General features: G+C 44.6%; 1 protein-coding gene across 1 annotated transcript in view; it reads left to right on the top strand.

The window, feature by feature from the left end:
* The window catches only part of MIB1 (MIB E3 ubiquitin protein ligase 1), a 347133-nt gene that overhangs the window by 192141 nt on the left and 138003 nt on the right, over positions 1–16989 (top strand). The window contains exons 11-12 of the mRNA XM_078687432.1: positions 155–352; positions 6639–6790. Coding sequence (XP_078543558.1) covers positions 155–352; positions 6639–6790 — 350 coding nt within the window. The remainder of the gene's footprint in view (positions 1–154; positions 353–6638; positions 6791–16989) is intronic.

Genomic DNA, 16989 nt, shown 5'->3' with positions numbered 1-16989 from the left:
GACATTGTCTTAAATCCACATCAAGAATGCAATTCCTTTTGAGTGAAATTTAGCAGTGTTGCAGTATAGTTTTGTATTCAAATAAGTGTGTACTTAAATTGTGTTGCAATACTGAAATATTGTTTAGCAAATACAAACTTTGTTTGTAATTTAGGACAAAGATGGAGACCGGGCAGTACACCATGCAGCTTTCGGGGATGAAGGATCGGTCATTGAAGTCTTACACAGAGGTGGTGCAGATTTGAATGCTCGTAACAAGCGCAGACAGACACCGTTACACATTGCTGTGAACAAGGGCCATTTACAAGTTGTAAAAACATTACTGGACTTTGGATGCCATCCCAGCCTTCAGGTACATTTCATGATCATAATTTTAAAGTAGAGGCATATTTTTTCCTGTCGTCGGCAACATTTTACATTGTAAAATCTGTACTCAGTAATAACAAACGCTCTAGGATATTCTGTGTCCCAACTGGAATTCTGTAACCCATTTTAAGATGTTTATATTTATTGTAAACTAAAATAATTTACAGAAGCATACACACAATGGGTATAAAGAGAACAGTGTGCTAGCCCTTGGAAACCTCTGGAGCCCAGACCAACTTCTCCTGCATGTAATGGGTAGCCGCCAGCAGACGCCCTGTTGGCAGGCAGGGCGGAGAGCGCTGAATCATACACTGCTACACACAGATACCTCTGTTGCTTCCCCTATATGTCCTTACCTCGTGTTTGTATATGGACCACACTATTGTGCTTCCGGTGCTGCCTTAGGACTCCAGATTGTAAATGTATGTTTTCAGTTGTTTAGTTTATGTATTGTTTTATCTATTTCTTTACATATGGCATCACCTTGGGGAATTTATTGACCCAGCCTACCTCACTTGTTATGAGACTGTAACAATTGGTCTGCACACACACCTCGTGCTTCTCCAGATGTATTTATAATCTTCTGGTACATTTTTGTTATCACTATTATCCTGTGTTCTGATATAAGTATTGTCACGTTTTGGTGTCTTGACTATGATTGTAACATGAAAATGCTAATAGAGAAAAAAAATGTTAAAAACAAAGAAATATGAGGGGCAGTGGTAGATCCGGGGACGGGGTAAAAGAGAAAACTGACACAGAATCCCCTCACTTCTGCCTCGTCACCTCGGTAGTCAGTGAGGTCAGCAGAATGTAGTAAATCCCTATAAGTGCTTTATAGGGATTACATTTACATGGATCTCTCCTGTCTTAGACAGAGAACCAACCATACCTGTAATTATGTATACCTGAATTCTATCTCAGTGAGACCAAATCTCTTCTTTGACATTTAACAGGTAATTTGTACAAACAAAACATTCAAGCAATAAGTATTTTAAATGTATATGTGCGCTAATATTCCTCCCTCTGCTTTAGATAACTACCTCACGTGTATTGTTAAACACTCCTGTGGAAGATGTGTTCTACTTTCTTCCTGACTTCTGTAAAACAAGAAAGATAACCATTATTGTTTATATCCTGATGTTCTCTATCCATAGCAACTTCTTTCTAAAACTCTAATGCTATAACATGACATTTGCAAATATAAATGCCATGATCTACATTAAAAACAAAAAAATAAAGAGAACAGTCGCGTTGCCCCTTTCTGGCACCCAGCACTCACATTGCCCTGCATCTTAACAGTTGCAAAGCTTTATTTTCCACACTGCTCACCATTAGACTAGACTACAAATTTTTACTGCTATTTCACTTTTATTTCTTTTTCCTCATTAATACTCTTTCTGGCAGCTTTTTGCTTCACAATTTGTATGGTACTTGCTCAAACGTGGAAAACCATTCATTTTTCTCTCTCAGCTCTTTACGATTTACTTTAAGCGTTATCTAACTATAGCAAGAAGTTGAGGAAAGAATATTCATAATCCCTTATCTGCTTGTGACCAGTATCTTGTGAACAAGTGCACATGTTGGAGGAAGATGTCTTAGGAGAAACTGAGAACATGTGAATGTGTGCTCATGAGTAGTTGTGCCTGCTGTCTTCCATGGCTGGTTTCTGACATTCCTCAGATACAGCCACATAAGAGGAAATAAAGTATGCTCAAATCTTGGTCTCCTTCCAAGAAACCTAAAGATGCCTCACACCTCCTTATTTTGTTTGCTGTGGCTCCCTCAGATGCCCAGCAGGGAGATTTTCACATTGAAGCACCATTCACTCCCAAGGCTTTTGTCAACAGAATACTCAATCCTGGCAAATTGTTTGACTTCAGTAGATGTTAGATATGAAAGACACTTGTTCTAAAGCATATTTATTCCAGTTCAGTTTCTTTTGAAGAGATCTCAAAGTCTGGCCACTGCCATAAAGCTCTGCTTCAGGGACTGCAGGCCTTGCAATAGTCAGGCTGTGATATATCAGCTACTAAAAACTATACATCCCGCCTAGACCTTTGGCAATTGACCTCATGCCTATTTTACTTGCAGACAGTGGAATGTTCATCGTGAAACCTTTAGTGCTAAGAGAAGCTTTCAGAAGACCGGACCGGTTTCTGAAATATTTGAGGCCCATGGCCAATATGATAGATATGTTGCCAGTGGCTGCAATGAGTGCTCTGTTAATACATTAACAAGAAATCACGCAGGTTCCAATTTTCTTGTTCACGCAAGGTGCAATCCTCCACTCTAGTTCCAAGTTAGGATGCCAGCCTTTATAAGACAGTGCCTGTGCTTCTAATTCACCCCACGACTTAATCTTTCTTGATTTTCATCTGAATGTCAGCAGTGCTCAATCCTTCTCCTTCTAACAGTTTCTGTGCAAGAACTGGACATTCAGGTTCTTGATGAGCCTTTGCCTAACTTCATCCGCGAACACTCAAGTATAACGCCATTGATAAAGCATCTTTTTTCCTGTATCTTAGGTGTAACAGTTGTGCGATAGCCTTCACAATTGTCAGTTTTCATCTATGACTTGACAAACCATAACGTGTATTTCTAAAGTGCACGTATCACCTGAAGGTATCATGACGGAGCCTGCCAGGATTTAAACGTCTGACCATGAGGTCGAACACAGCCCCCTACAGTAGACGCATTAATTTACTAAGCCACCAGACCCGACAAAAACGTAGTTTAGCTCTTTCTGCATTTGAGGGCACCAGCACAAAGTGTGTATCCCTATTGGATAAATGGGGATTCTCCCGCATTCCACTCATTTGCAAATTAATGTAGTGATGGTTTAAATGGAGGTAGTTGCAAGAGTGGTGAGTAAGGGTTGTGGCAGGAACTCTTGCTATTCTCTTACTTCCATAAAAGGCCAAGGCCTTAAACAGTATGGACCAAAACGGTCTTGTGATTTTCATGGTGATTGTTGGGAAGATGGCCTGGTTCATGCAGTTTTTACAGGTCTTATGCTTCCAGGTCTGTTGAAAACTCACAATTTAACTTCAGAAATGTCCAGAAGTTTTATGTTGTTTTTCAGATACCTCACAAAGTGTTAGCAGGAAGTGTTCGCTTCACTAGCCTACTATTACCGATTGGTTGTACTGTGGACGTTACAACATATGTACTTGGCTTCCTTAACTATTGCACTAGAGTTCAGGCAGGGTGTGAGGCTTATCTGACACATGCATACAGTTTCAGCCCATGTAAAGAAACCACAAAGGTCACTGTAGAAATAAGGATAGATGGCACACTCAATTCTTATTACTGGATTTCAGTGAGTGCATTATTCGGTTTAGTCATATAATCTTTTCAGCCACTTGGAATGGAGAAGAGCAGAGATAATGCTCTCTGTTTCATCACAGTGAGATATTTCTTCCCCTTGCCGCCAGTGTAACATTCAGGTATGAATAGTGTCTCCTTCACCCAGAGTCTTGTTCAGGTTGGTCATTACTTGGTAAAGAAATGTCTTTTTATGGACCATAAACCAATTGCTTTCTGAACAAAGTGGCATGCCTTTCTTAAAAATGGTAATAAGAACTGGAACAGCAACACAACATAATATAGTTATATACAGATAAACCTAAAATGATCGACTGAAAATAAATAATTATTAAAGCTGCAAGAACCTATTAAAAGAAGTGATTTATAATTAAGCCTGACTCTAAGGAAAGAAAGATTAAATAAAGTAGGGGCTGCTAGTACACTGATGTGCACATTTGAAAATGGCTCAGTTTGTCAACGGCTGCAATAGTCATTTTTAATGTAAGAATTTTATCAGGCCTGGTTTTGTGTCCGGTTGCATAGCTTTATAGATGGTTGAACATTTCATCAAGGAATTCTGCAGAATCAGATCTTTGAGGATGATAGCAAATACTTTAGCTAATTGTTTTTCTGTCTTTTGATAGGATGCATAATCTGTATCTTGTGTTTTAGACGATGAAAAAACTTTTGTGTACTCTATACAAAATGCTATGCAGAGGTCATCCTCTTGATTGCGGGATAATGCCCATCAGTCAGTCCACAAGATCTGAAGCTGTAAGCACATTAATACAAGTTAATAATCCTTCTCTTCTTGTGGAATTTGTATGCAGCACATCTGCCACTAGTATGGCATTATAGCGATTTTTATGCAGCACATCTGCCACTAGTGTGGCATTGTATCCCTTTTGCTTTTATGGGAGTGATAGCAAGCAGGATCTGACATGTATAGTTAAAAAGATGATTGCAAGGTGGCTGTTATGTGTAGGAAGAGTTTGATATAGCATATGTATGTCAGATGTGGGCACCTCATCTTGCAGTGGTGGATCAGCTACAGAAGCAACGACTTTGAAGTGGAGTATTAACTTGTCAGAGGGTGCTCACAAATAATTTCATATCTACTCCTTTGAGGGCTCCATGAGGCCATATCTGTGATAGTAGACTGCTTGTAATGCAGGGGATGTGTGGTCCCATGGTGGAAGAGGTTCTGGATCCATCTAGGTGTGTGCTCTTAGTATACCTGTTCAATGAGGGTGTTGCTCGATCTTGGCGTGAGAGTGCTAGGGCTTTAGTTGCTTGCACTTGACATAGGAATCCCAGGAAATGAAAGATTTGCTATGGGAATCGGATGAGATGAAAATATGATGTAACCTTTGAGTTGGCTCACCAAGGTGTTGCCAGAGTAAAGTATGACTCACAGGTTACCCTTACGTAGCTAGTTGGGACTCATTGGGTTTCCCGCTGTGGTTGGCAGACAGAGCACTTGTTACATTCTGTTCCATTTGCTAGATGTCACAGTTTCAGTCTTACCTAGCTTTCAGTTTTACATTGATATTGGTTTTTCAGTTGTTGACTACATGGAGGCAGTGATCTAGCACACAAGTATTGGAGTCTGGCATTGGATTTGTTTTCTGAATCATGATTGATGCTTGCCTTGTTGCATAGAAAAGGCATACAACAGGACATAGTGGGAAAGGGTGCTGAGGTACTGGTTGAACATCAGAGGAACCTTGGAATTGTTGAAACTGAAAGAAGAAAGGTAAAGAGAATGTGCAATGATTTGACCTAGTTCTAAGCTAGTCAAAGGTTCTACATTGTACACCAGTATGGCAGAGCAGATCAAAGAACTCAGATGATTGGTTTGCTTTGTGCCCCAGCGCCAGATATGGCTCTGGATTATTTGGAGGAGTCCACTTTCGACTGGATATGGGGCTCAGTAGAAGTGTTGGTGCGTGATGCGGCAAAAATGACCCTCCTATGGGCAACTTGATACGGGGCCTGTTTAAACCACTAATAGAGATGAATAGCCTTTGGATCCTGCCACATTTATGGTAGCATATGAAAATGTCTGCTACCTGTTAAATGGATGATTCTGTCACAGCTTCTGGGTCCAATGGACAGATTCACTGCTGACTTTATCATTGACCAGGTGCAGTCCCGCCAAAGTTGTCATTCTATTGCATCTTTGGATGTCTAAACAGTACCAAGTTAGGCTAATCAATTCCAGAGTGGCTACAAGCACTGTGACAGTGTATCCGAGGTTTTGTAATTACCCTGGAGGACAGGGTTGCTATGCAGGGCCTTGAATTGCCTCTACTGTAGGATCCCACAGTGACTCAACGTATTCTGTGAATATTGCTGTGAAGATTACCTTTAGCAGAATGTGTTCTGTTCTTAGAGCCTTAAAAATAACATGTGTGCATGTTTTTCGAGTTAAAGTTAGGTCTTGCCTCCCAAAATGTAATATTGTTTAAAGGTATAAGAACCACATGAATTAGCCTATCAGTAACAGAGCTCCCCTGTTTAGACATAGGTGTTAGAGTTCAAGGATGTTGTCCCAAAAAGGTTAATTTTGAAGCTTGCCAGATATTTGCATGCACCCTCATGAACCCCACAGTCAGTGCACGTCCTTATATCTAAATATTATGCAGCTTCGGGACAGTTTCTGTGGTAAAATACAACACTTAACAGAATTCTGATGCTAGCTTAGGTAAGTTTTACAGTTCTTACCAACAGTTCTAGGAAATGCTTTATCGGTCCACTTCTTAAGAGGCATAAAAGCGGTCATGCTTTTCGCAGACAATACAATGGATTAGTTTGTCTAGGGTTTCCAACAGTGAACATTCTGCTAGCATGTTCTCTCTGCTGTTGATGCTTTTTGGTAGAATTAACCTGTCCTCTTTAAAAGAAAAAAGTCCTGAATGAATGACAGTAGGCAAATTGAAGGTCTCTGTATATTTTTTAAGGATTCTGAAGGTGATACTCCTCTCCACGATGCCATAAGTAAAAAACGCGATGACATACTTGCTGTCCTGTTAGAAGCTGCAGCAGATGTGACCATCACAAACAACAATGGGTTTAATGCTCTACATCATGCTGCTTTGAGAGGAAACCCAAGGTAAGCGACTTTTTACTGTTAACATTTGATTTCAGCAGATGGGACATAATAAGGAAATTGTGTCTTTGTTGCCTTTCTATATTGTATCATGTTTATGATTTATGATTGTAAGTCTTTAACCCCTTCGACGCTAATGACAAGGTCAGCTCGTCATGGGCGTTACCTGCGCTGCGCGCATGACGAGCTGACCTTGTCATGTAACGAGGGTTTTTACATATCGCAGCGCACAGCGGGAAAACCCGCTAGCGCGCATGCGGTTAACCCCCCAACCCCTCCTTTGCATGCGGTCAGGAATAACTGGAGTTGTGTCCTCATTACAGCTTAAGAGTTCACATTCTGGTGTAAATAGCCATGAATCTTATGAGCACACACCGATCTGGAAACCTGTCAGTAAATATCAAAATGAAAAGTGAATTGGACAGCTGGCAGCCCAGAACTTGGAGTTTAATTTGAAAAATAAGTTCCTGCAAGCTGTTTACAGAAGTAGTGGTCTGATCTGATTGAAGGAGGCTTCTGTGTGTTTTTTGGTATTGCTTGCCAGCTCCAAGGTACATAGTGGCATGAACCAAGGCTTTTAGGTGAACCTGCTCCTAGTTAGATGGCTTTTTTATGTTCTGAAAGCAAAGCCTTCTTTAGCAACATAGATGCACAGTTTGAACATTTCAGTGAGAAATCTTTTCACAGAATGTCCATCCACCACTGCCCATTGGAAGGAGGAGGTAAACCTCTAAAGAAAGGTTGCAAGTACACATGAGCAGATTGACCATTTCGCAAAAACGTTTGAATTCTTGGGCAGAAACTTCCCCTGTGCAAGTCTCCAGATAAGTGGTAGAAGTGAAAGACTTCTAGGACCCGCACTGATGACTTATTTATTATACTTTATTGCAGTTTCTTTTGCAAGGCAGATCTGCTAAAGGCCTCTCCTGTAATCCAGTACCCTTATTAGCACATGGACTCTAACCACCTTAGCCACCATCTGGACAAACATGGTCTGGCTTTCTGATCTGCTGCTCACCGCTGACCACCGGAGGATTACTAACATGGTCCACCCCTGCAGGACCCAGCTAGCCATATTCGTTGACAGCTGTTTGACATAATCTAATTCTATTTATAGAAAGGATCACCATGATGCAGTCAATCTTGGTAGATCTCTGATCATCTTCCCTACCATGAAATGCCTGCCTGGGTCCATTAGACATGAAAGTGGACAGCCATATGCAGTACACATCTAGGTGGCTGTAACATTCAAGAGCACCATAAAGGGACCTGTACAGCTGACCAAGGCTGTCCGCATAATCTGACCATAAACTCTGCTTCTCATACATATTGCTAAGCGCCTTGTCCCATATAGGATAACCACACCACTGGGGCCATCATGCATTAAATGGAAACACATCCCATATAGGATCAGTACAGGGCCACTATATTTCTAACCGCACGCCCTATATGGCACAGCGTGCTACATGTGCGATCAGTTCTTCAATATCCCAGATGGGAATAGTGAGCGCTGTATAAATATTACAATACAGTGGGGAAACTTGGAACTTGTAAATGGTGGCATTTTGTCATGATTATAGGACCGTGTGTCTTGAAACTGGGTAGGAATATCTGGGCTATTGAAAATGCATATAAGATGGACCCTGAAACACAGATATGAGTGGGAGCTAATGATGCATGTATAGGAATGGAATACGGAACCATTGATAAGAGTGGTATACTGCAGCATGAACAGAAGGGAAATGTTCTGAAACATGATAAGGAAGGGTTTCTATGACCTAATTAGAAGGTTACAAAAACATAGTTAACAAGATAATGAAACGTAGATGAGGTGTTGTGAAACAGAGGAGGCGGGCAGTACTTGAAACGAAGATAGGGATATGGAAGTGCTAAAGTATGGCTAGTTGAGGGGGCTGTTGAAATGAGGGTAGGTGAGTAGGAGGGCACTGTTGAGCTGCGGATAGGTGAGGGCACGATGGAATTGAGGGTAGATGAAGGGACTGTTGAAATACAGGAGGATGACTGTTTTGTTGGAACGCGTGTAGATGATCAGTCAGTTGAAACGTTGGTATACTAAGGGATTAGTGGAACATGGGTAGATGAGTGGCCTGCTGTTTGGATGCTAGGCAGCGGCGAGGCTGCTGAAATAGGGGAGGGATGCAGGAGGCCTGCTGAGATGTTGGTAGACAGCAAGGGTGTCTGCTGAAACTGGACTAGGCAGTGGGGGGAGAGGGGTGTGCTGAAATGCAGTTGGGCAGAAGGAGAATCTGGAACTACTAAAGTTGTCGGTAAGGTGAGGGATTGCTGAAGCACAATGGAGGCTGCTTCCTGTTCCCCCATGGGTAGGCAGGACACAATTGATAGATCAATTTGAGATGCTCCTGAAACATATAGACCATGGGAGCACAAACTGCACATACTGACTGGGGGAAAAGATGTAATTTACAGTCTCTGATTCTTTGGCCCTCATCCAAACCTGTTTGGGCCATTTACTTAGTCATGAATTTCAAGGAAAAGTAAGTGCTCCCGGGTAAAACTTAAGAAAAGATTTGCCTCTGCATAAGAAAACACAGAATGTGTAATGAAGTACGCATAGGAAAGATCAATGTTACTGAAAAATAGGTGGAGACTATGAAAAGGGAATAGCCGTGTTCTAAAACACAAGTAGGATTGGAGACCTAAAACCAAAATTGGGGGTTCCAATATTGGTCGGAGGTGGGAGAGCTGACTTGTGCATTATGAGGGGTTCCTAGTACATTGCCCAGAGGTGAGGGCAGCTGGAACATTGGTAGAAAGGGGTGTCCTGGAACAGGTATAAGAACTGGTGCCCTTTAACATTGATATGGCAAGCATCCAGAAAAATGGATAGCAGTAGTGTTTTCTAAACAGTGATAGGAGTGTGGGCCCTGGAAAATATGGGGAAAGGGGTGTGTTCCTACATTAAAGTAAGAGTCCATATTGAACCATGCATTGGAGGATTGTCCTAAAATACAACTGGTGGATTTTTGAAACATAAGCGGCAGTGAACTCCCTGAAAGATTGATATAAGGAGGACTCTTGCACCGCGTTTGTGTCCTTGGAAGGTTGCTGTGTCATTTGGTCGATCCTGCTGGGCTGCCTTCTGTGTTTCCTGCCAACTGCTCGCGGAACCCGCTTCGCGGGTCCCGCTTCGTGGAGGAGGTCTGCGAGGGAAGTAATTGCTGCTGTCACCGGGGAGCTTAGGGGCAGGACAAGGCTGCGAGCGTGAGTGCGGGGACTCCATCTCCCAGGAGTCCCTGCTTGGCCAACCTGAAACACCTGGCCCGCTCTCCCTGACAGCCCCGCCCCCTGTGCGGTCCATACCCAATAAGAAGTGGACCTACCCCCGCTGCGCGGGAGCGCGCCGGGACAGCCCGGGACAAGGGTGGGCAATCTGTGGCCGTCAGGGGCTGCAGGAGGCTGGGCTGGGCCCTCTCTCTGACATCCAGCGTCATCTATTGGACTTTACTGCGTAAGGTGAAGCGAACTGTTATTTTGTGTAGCTTTGTAGACGGACCGTACTTTAAGTTTCCTTCTGTCTTTTGAGTGGTCCTGTTGCGGTTTACAGCGTTCCTGCTTACCCCTCGTGCTGTAAAGACCACTAAGCATGTCTTCACCTCCAACTACTCCCCTATTGAATTCCCTCTCGCCTATGGTAGGGGTTGCAATCTTGGGTCCCTTAGACAAGTATTTTACTAGGGCCACTCGTGATATTGATAGAGAAATTGCCCTAGCTGAGAGAACGCTGAGCGCAGGCAATCTATCGAACTCCTTAAACTTCCTCTAGAGAAGCGGGCACCCCTGGGTTCTCTGACATCGGTTCTTTCCTCACCACCTCTAACTGTGCCAGACCTAGTGGAAATGCCCTATGCTTCTTCACTGCCGCCCAGTCTGGTCAGGGTGGAAGGCACGCCAGGTTTCGACTCCCAGACCGGAAACGAGCCATTGGTCGCTGTCTCTACCAACTTGCCTCCCCCCCATGCTTACTACTCTAAATATTACTTCTACTGACGAGGAAAATCCTGTCTTATTAGGTGTGTTACCCTACGTAGCCCCCAAAAACCCTCATATTAAAAGAAAAAGAAATACTAGTCCCCGGAAAGGTCATCACCCTAAACACCCTACGAAAATTAGGAAACTTGGTATAGGAGCGGGAGCTTCCTGTAAGCCTTAAGGGGCTGGTTCAGGTGGGGCTCAAGCTGTCAAGGTTGGGGTGTCCTCGGGTGATTCATCATGTATCCCGAGTGACTCTCTGGCGATAGCTCCTGTCGAGATTTTATCCCCAGATTCACCCTTACTCACGCAGATAGAGAAATTGATGAAGTCTCTACTGACCCCTATTGTAGAACGAGTCAAAAGGTTAGCGGACAATTTGGACAGCTTTGAACAAGCTACCTTAGACAACTTTTTCTCAACCAAATCCTTAATTAAAACACACTTTAGGACTGGGGTCAATAATAAAGGGGGGGGGGCCATGTAGCTATGATAACCTCTAACACTCCACATGATTCCTCTAACATAAGTGGGTTGGCAAGTGGGGTACCTTTTCTAGAGCCCCTTCCTCCTGTTGTTGGTACTTTTAAAGGGGGGCCTCGTCTTTCAGGTCAAATCCATAAGATCCCTCCCCACCCTCCAGACCATTCACGGGCAAACACATCCCAACCCAAGAAGCGCTTAGCCATTGAGGCCACGGGCACTATTGATAGATCCAAAACTGGGAACCCTGGATCCAATAGTTCCAACGCCTTAGTCCAAACCTCACTGACTTGCCCCGTTCTTCTCCCCTCTAGCCTACCTGAGACCATTCCTCCCAAGGTGCCCCGTAGAATACCTCCTATGAATCTGCCCCCAGACTGCCATCCCTTTGTCGCCATCCTTACCAACGTACCACCATTGTTGGTTGGGCAGCAAGAATGCTTCCAGACGCTAAAAAATAAAACCATGCACTGGTTAAGGATTAATAGACCACTGCCCAGGGAAGTTGATGGGCTGATTCTTGGTGTCAGAAGGGTAGGATGGGTAGGGTAGGTAGTAGCCATAAGCGCTTTGAGGGGGACTGTGTGGTAGTTAACTTCAAGGATCCCAGGGTAGCTCAGCTAATTACTAACCAGAATTTAGGCACTAGCAATGCTGGTATTGGGGTAGTCGATTTGACTTTCTTCTACCCGAGACCAGCTGGCATTCATTTTGGTATCTCTCCAGAAGTAAGTTGTTACCACAATCTTCCCATTCCCGGACTCGACCCCTTCTATGTGCCTTATCATCAAATTCCATGGCAGGCTATTGAAACGACATTCTCCCTGGGTCATCCCTCGCTCCCCCTGGTATGAGCCCACGGTTGGATCCATGCTCTTCGGAGACTACCATCATCAGTAGGATATCCATCTCCACTGAGAGTGGTCCCCAGCCTCAGGGCGACACTCCTGGTAATGGGTCTGAGGGGGGAAGCAGAGCCCTTTGTTTACTTCTGAGGAAGGGCAGGATACTAATTGTGTCCCCTATGTTGAGTCAACTACGGCCGATTCTGTTATAAAGATTCTTAGCTGGAATGTTGCTGGGATAGCGAGGAAGTTGGCTGTTCCGGACTGGAACATCTTAGTGGAGGGATTCTCCATCTGTATCTTCCAAGAAACTTGGAGTACGGAACCATGCCACAAGGTAGGATATTCATCCTTCTTCCTGCCAGCAGTCCCTTCCCCTTCTGGGAAGGGCCGCCCCTCTGGAGGTCTTCTTATATGGGTCGCTATTTCGCTTGGTTGTGAGGTTACCCAGCGCGTGACTGACTCTCTTGATCTTTTGAGTATATCGCTCTCAGGACCCAAGAGAGGGCCAGCCCTAGACATTTTTAACATCTATGTTAGGGGAACAAAGGGAGGTCTATTGTCACCCATTGTTGCTGAGCTAGAAGCTTGGTTAAGAGGGGGCCCCGATAGTTACCACGTCCTAGTCGCAGGTGACTTCAACTGCACGTTCGAGCCTCTTGGGCTGGAGGACTTCCTGGGGACTGTTGAGGACGATAACAGGAGAGGTATACCAGCTCTGACCTTACCTCCTATCAGAAGGTGGTCCCAAGTGGTTGTCCAAATCTACTCCTTAACCTTGGAATTCGACCTTAGGGCAGTGAATGGTAGGACATCTCTGGATCCTTCCGGAGCGCATACCTACAATAGGGTGGATCACACGTCTAGAATTGATTATATGCTTCTTGATGCTAACTCCTGGGACCATCTGCTGGACATGGAGGTACTCCCTTCAGTAGAGAGCGACCATAATCTGCTCTCCCTTGCTCTTCGCCCCTTATGGACGGAGCATTCGGGAGTAAATGCGTCCTCCTTAGCGCTAGCTCACCAGGAGCTTCACCCTTCTAATTGTGGCAGGCGTTTAAAATGGGGTAATATTATCATGGACAAAGAGAAGGTCCTATCCATTTCAACACTTTTGACTTCTGCCCAGTCCAGGATAGCTGAACCCTCGCTACATCCAGAGGAAGTAACATCACTCTTTTGTGCTACCACTAAGGCTCTGAGTGAACTCTTTTATCTCCCCAACATGGTTTCTCGTGTTGGAAAGCACAAACCTAGGCAGAATCCCTATGCTTGGTATACAAAAAAATGCAGGGAGATGAAAAGTTCCTTGATTTGCGCTGTGAAGAGCAAGTCTTTAACCGACATACGTTTGGCAAGGAAAAACTACACACTGACTGTGATTGCAGCAAAGAGGGAATGGGAGGACTGCTTCTGGGAGGACCTGAAAAAAGCAAGTTTGGATAGGGATGCTAGAGGTTTCTGGACCCTAATAAGATCTAGGGACAGGCCAGACAGTACATTAATGACGTGCAATATCCCCCCCCAGAGCTGGTTCAATCACTTCTCATCCCTCTATGTTGCAAGCGACCCCTCTACCAATAATGTTCCCCCTGCAGGAATTTGCATAACGGGCTTACAGATTGTTCCTTTTACTGTTAGAGAGGTGTTGGGCGCAATTAAAACCTTGGTACCGTTGAAAGCAGCAGGGCCCGATGGGTTACCTGGTGATATATTACGGGCAAGCCCCAAGGAGTGGGGGACTCTCGTATCCTCACTGCTAAATGCCATCAATGAGGGTGCGCCCATTCCTGAATCCTGGAAGGGGGCAGAGGTTGTCCCGATATTTAAGAAGGGGTGTCGGGACAGCCCTGCCAACTACAGGCCAATAAGTCTTATTGACTCCACCCAAAAACTGGCGGGGAGGGTGATCTTGCGAAGGATGCTCGAATGGATGGACGACAACAACATTCTGTCGGACCTCCAAGCTGGGTTCCGTTCTGGTACCGGGACCATCGAGCAGGCCTTCAGATTAACTCTTCTCCACTGGAAGGTAGTGGTGTTGAGAGGGGGCAGTTTATACCTGGCTTTTATAGACTTAAAAACCGCCTTCGACCTGGTACCTAGGGAGAAATTATGGAAGGTCCTGTTAGACTTAAGGTTGCCACCTTACATTCCCTCCCTACTGTTAAAATATCACGATGGCAACTTTGCTCAGGTGCGCTGGGGCACGAAGGGTGAAAAAACAGAAAGAATTCCTGTGGGAAGGGGAGTCCGTCAAGGATGCGTCTTAGCGCCCACTCTGTTTTCGCTTTATGTAAACGGAGTGGTCGAACATCTGCTTGGCACTCCCTCGGATGCTCCCTCCTTGGCGGGCAAACGGATCCCTACACTGCTTTTTGCGGATGACACTCTCCTCATTTCAAAGTCCCCCATGGGCCTGCAGAGTCTTTTAAATAGTTTTCAAGAGTTTTGTCTATCGAGAGGCCTAGTAATTAACACTGACAAAACCAAGTTTCTGGTCATGAACCCCCCCCAGGAAACTTGGCAGACTTCCGACCTTGAACTTAAAGCCATTAGAGAGAGTTTCTGAATTTGACTATTTGGGTATCCGCCTCAATGACTCCCTTTCCTGGAATCCACACATCTATAAAATGCTACTAGGCCACAAAAGGGTAGGAGGAGCGCTACTCAAGACACAACGCTCCTCATCTTGCAAACCCATTGCCCCAGTGGATGTATACAAAGCGAGAGGGGTCAGTTCTGCTTTATATGGGGCAGAGTTGTGGGGTACCTGCAATCTGGACCCAATAGTCAAATCAGAGAATAAGTTCCTGAAAGACCTGCTGGCTTTGCCACGAAGCACACCAACTGTGCCAGTGCTATTGGACCTAGGCTGTAGACCTATCGGTGACCAAGCGCAACTTCGCCCACTGCTCCTCTGGGCAAGGTTGTGGCGTGTGCCCGAATTGGCGTCTTATGCGGAGGCTCTTTCTGAGGTGATGGATATGGCAGGGTGGTGTAGGATCAAATGGTTGAGGGACATCAAAAGACTACTAATGGAGATAGGGTTACCTGATGCTTGGTTCACAAAATCTGCCCCACCTAAGGCTACTATTAAAAAGTTGTACTGGAACTGGGTCTCTGCGAAATTACATCTAGACTCACGCCATTGCAACACAACAGTAGCTTTTGTGAGAACTAAGGAGGTGGCGGCATATGAACCCTATCTAGACATTATCACCATCCCGCTTGACCGCACTCTGTATTTCAAGTTTCGTGTGGGGACTCTACCAGATGGGGAGGTAGTCGCCCGCTGGAAGGGCTCTAATCAACTTTCTCCCTTTTGTGCATCCTGTCCCACTCGTGTAGAGTCAGTTGTCCACATCTTTTTCGAATGCCCGGACTACCGTGTCCCGCGGATTCGCTGGCTCAAACCACTCTGTAGACTGCTGGGCATTCGTCAGTGTATAGTGGTAATGCGCATTTTAATGACTGACACATCCCCCGTGATTGCATGTGCTGTGTCAAAATTCCTGAAATGGGCTTGGTTGATTCGCAATAGAAGGCTTTCCGTGTCAATTTAATCATTGTTTTAATATGTCTAGTCAATTTTTTACCTGCCTTTATCAATTGTGTATAAAATTGTATGACATTTTTATAAATTGTTTTTTGTATTGCTTTTATGGTATTTGTATACCGAAATAAAGCCAATCAATCAATCAATCGATATAAGTAAGTAATAGTTCCTGAATCGCTTACATGCAGGGTAATCCTAGTACATAGGAGTCCGACAAGTATCTGTTAAGCCCGTTTCCTGGTCTGTGGTTTTTATATACTTTATTTCCAGTGACAAGCACCTGTTTATTGTGCAGCTCATTGTTCATGTTTGTAATGGTTCCCAAAGGATAAAGCAGGGTTGTTATTCTGTTTTAGTTGCACATACTACTTTTTCCTCACAGACGGTAGGAAAAGTGAACAGAATGTCTTTGCATGCAGAGCAGTATATGAGCAAGTGTGCATCGGTCCTCAGGGATGCATAGAAAGGGTTGTTGAAGGATACCACCTAAATATCTTGTCAAAGCCATGCTGCTCTGCCACAAGACCAAAGACACACAATTGATGGACGGAATGCAAAACAAATCAAAACATTCACCTCCAGTCAAGAGATCTGGGTTAAATCCATCATTCTTTTGCTCACCATGCCACCCCAGTTTAGACCTGGCCATATGCAAATCAGTCTTGACCCTGTGCCTCATGGGAACAGTCCAGCCCGAACTGCCAAGTCAGGTCCTCCCTGGACCGGAAACAAGCATCCTAGGACCGGTTTCGGGGTTTCACCCCTCTTCAGCCAGGATAGCTTGATTCCAGTGGCACGGTGAACCCAGGACCCACGTCTGGGCATACCTGACGCACTTAGGGCGAGAAAGCAAAAGACACACAATTGATGAACGGAATACAGAACAAATCAAAACATTCACAACTGTTTTTTTTGCGCTCTGCCACACGTCATGGATAGTCCTGTGCCCGTTTTTCCTTCAGTGAACTATAAAATCATACAAGACCACTGAGGGCTTCTATTTATATGTTTGATTTGATAAGGTGGCATCCAAGGGCACCCCTCTTGTCCAGGGTGACTACCCTCCCCTCTAACAAGAGGCAGTGAGAAACAACAGTGATGTCAGAAATATCAGTAGTCGCAGTGGACAGCCTTTTTACCAGCATCCCTGGGAAGGGAAAACCTACCTACTCTCTTCTTGTGAATTCTCTGTAATCTTCCTCAAATGTGTCTTTTACTTACATCATATCTGGGGCATGTATGGAGGAGCCTTGCACGTGTGGTTGTGGGTGCCTGTGTTAGCTTTCTTGTGCGCCTGGCAG

The sequence above is a fragment of the Lissotriton helveticus genome, chromosome 4_1 (genome assembly GCF_964261635.1).
Source record: "Lissotriton helveticus chromosome 4_1, aLisHel1.1, whole genome shotgun sequence".
Lineage (NCBI taxonomy): Eukaryota > Metazoa > Chordata > Amphibia > Caudata > Salamandridae > Lissotriton > Lissotriton helveticus.
This window is presented reverse-complemented; position numbering and strand designations above follow the sequence as displayed.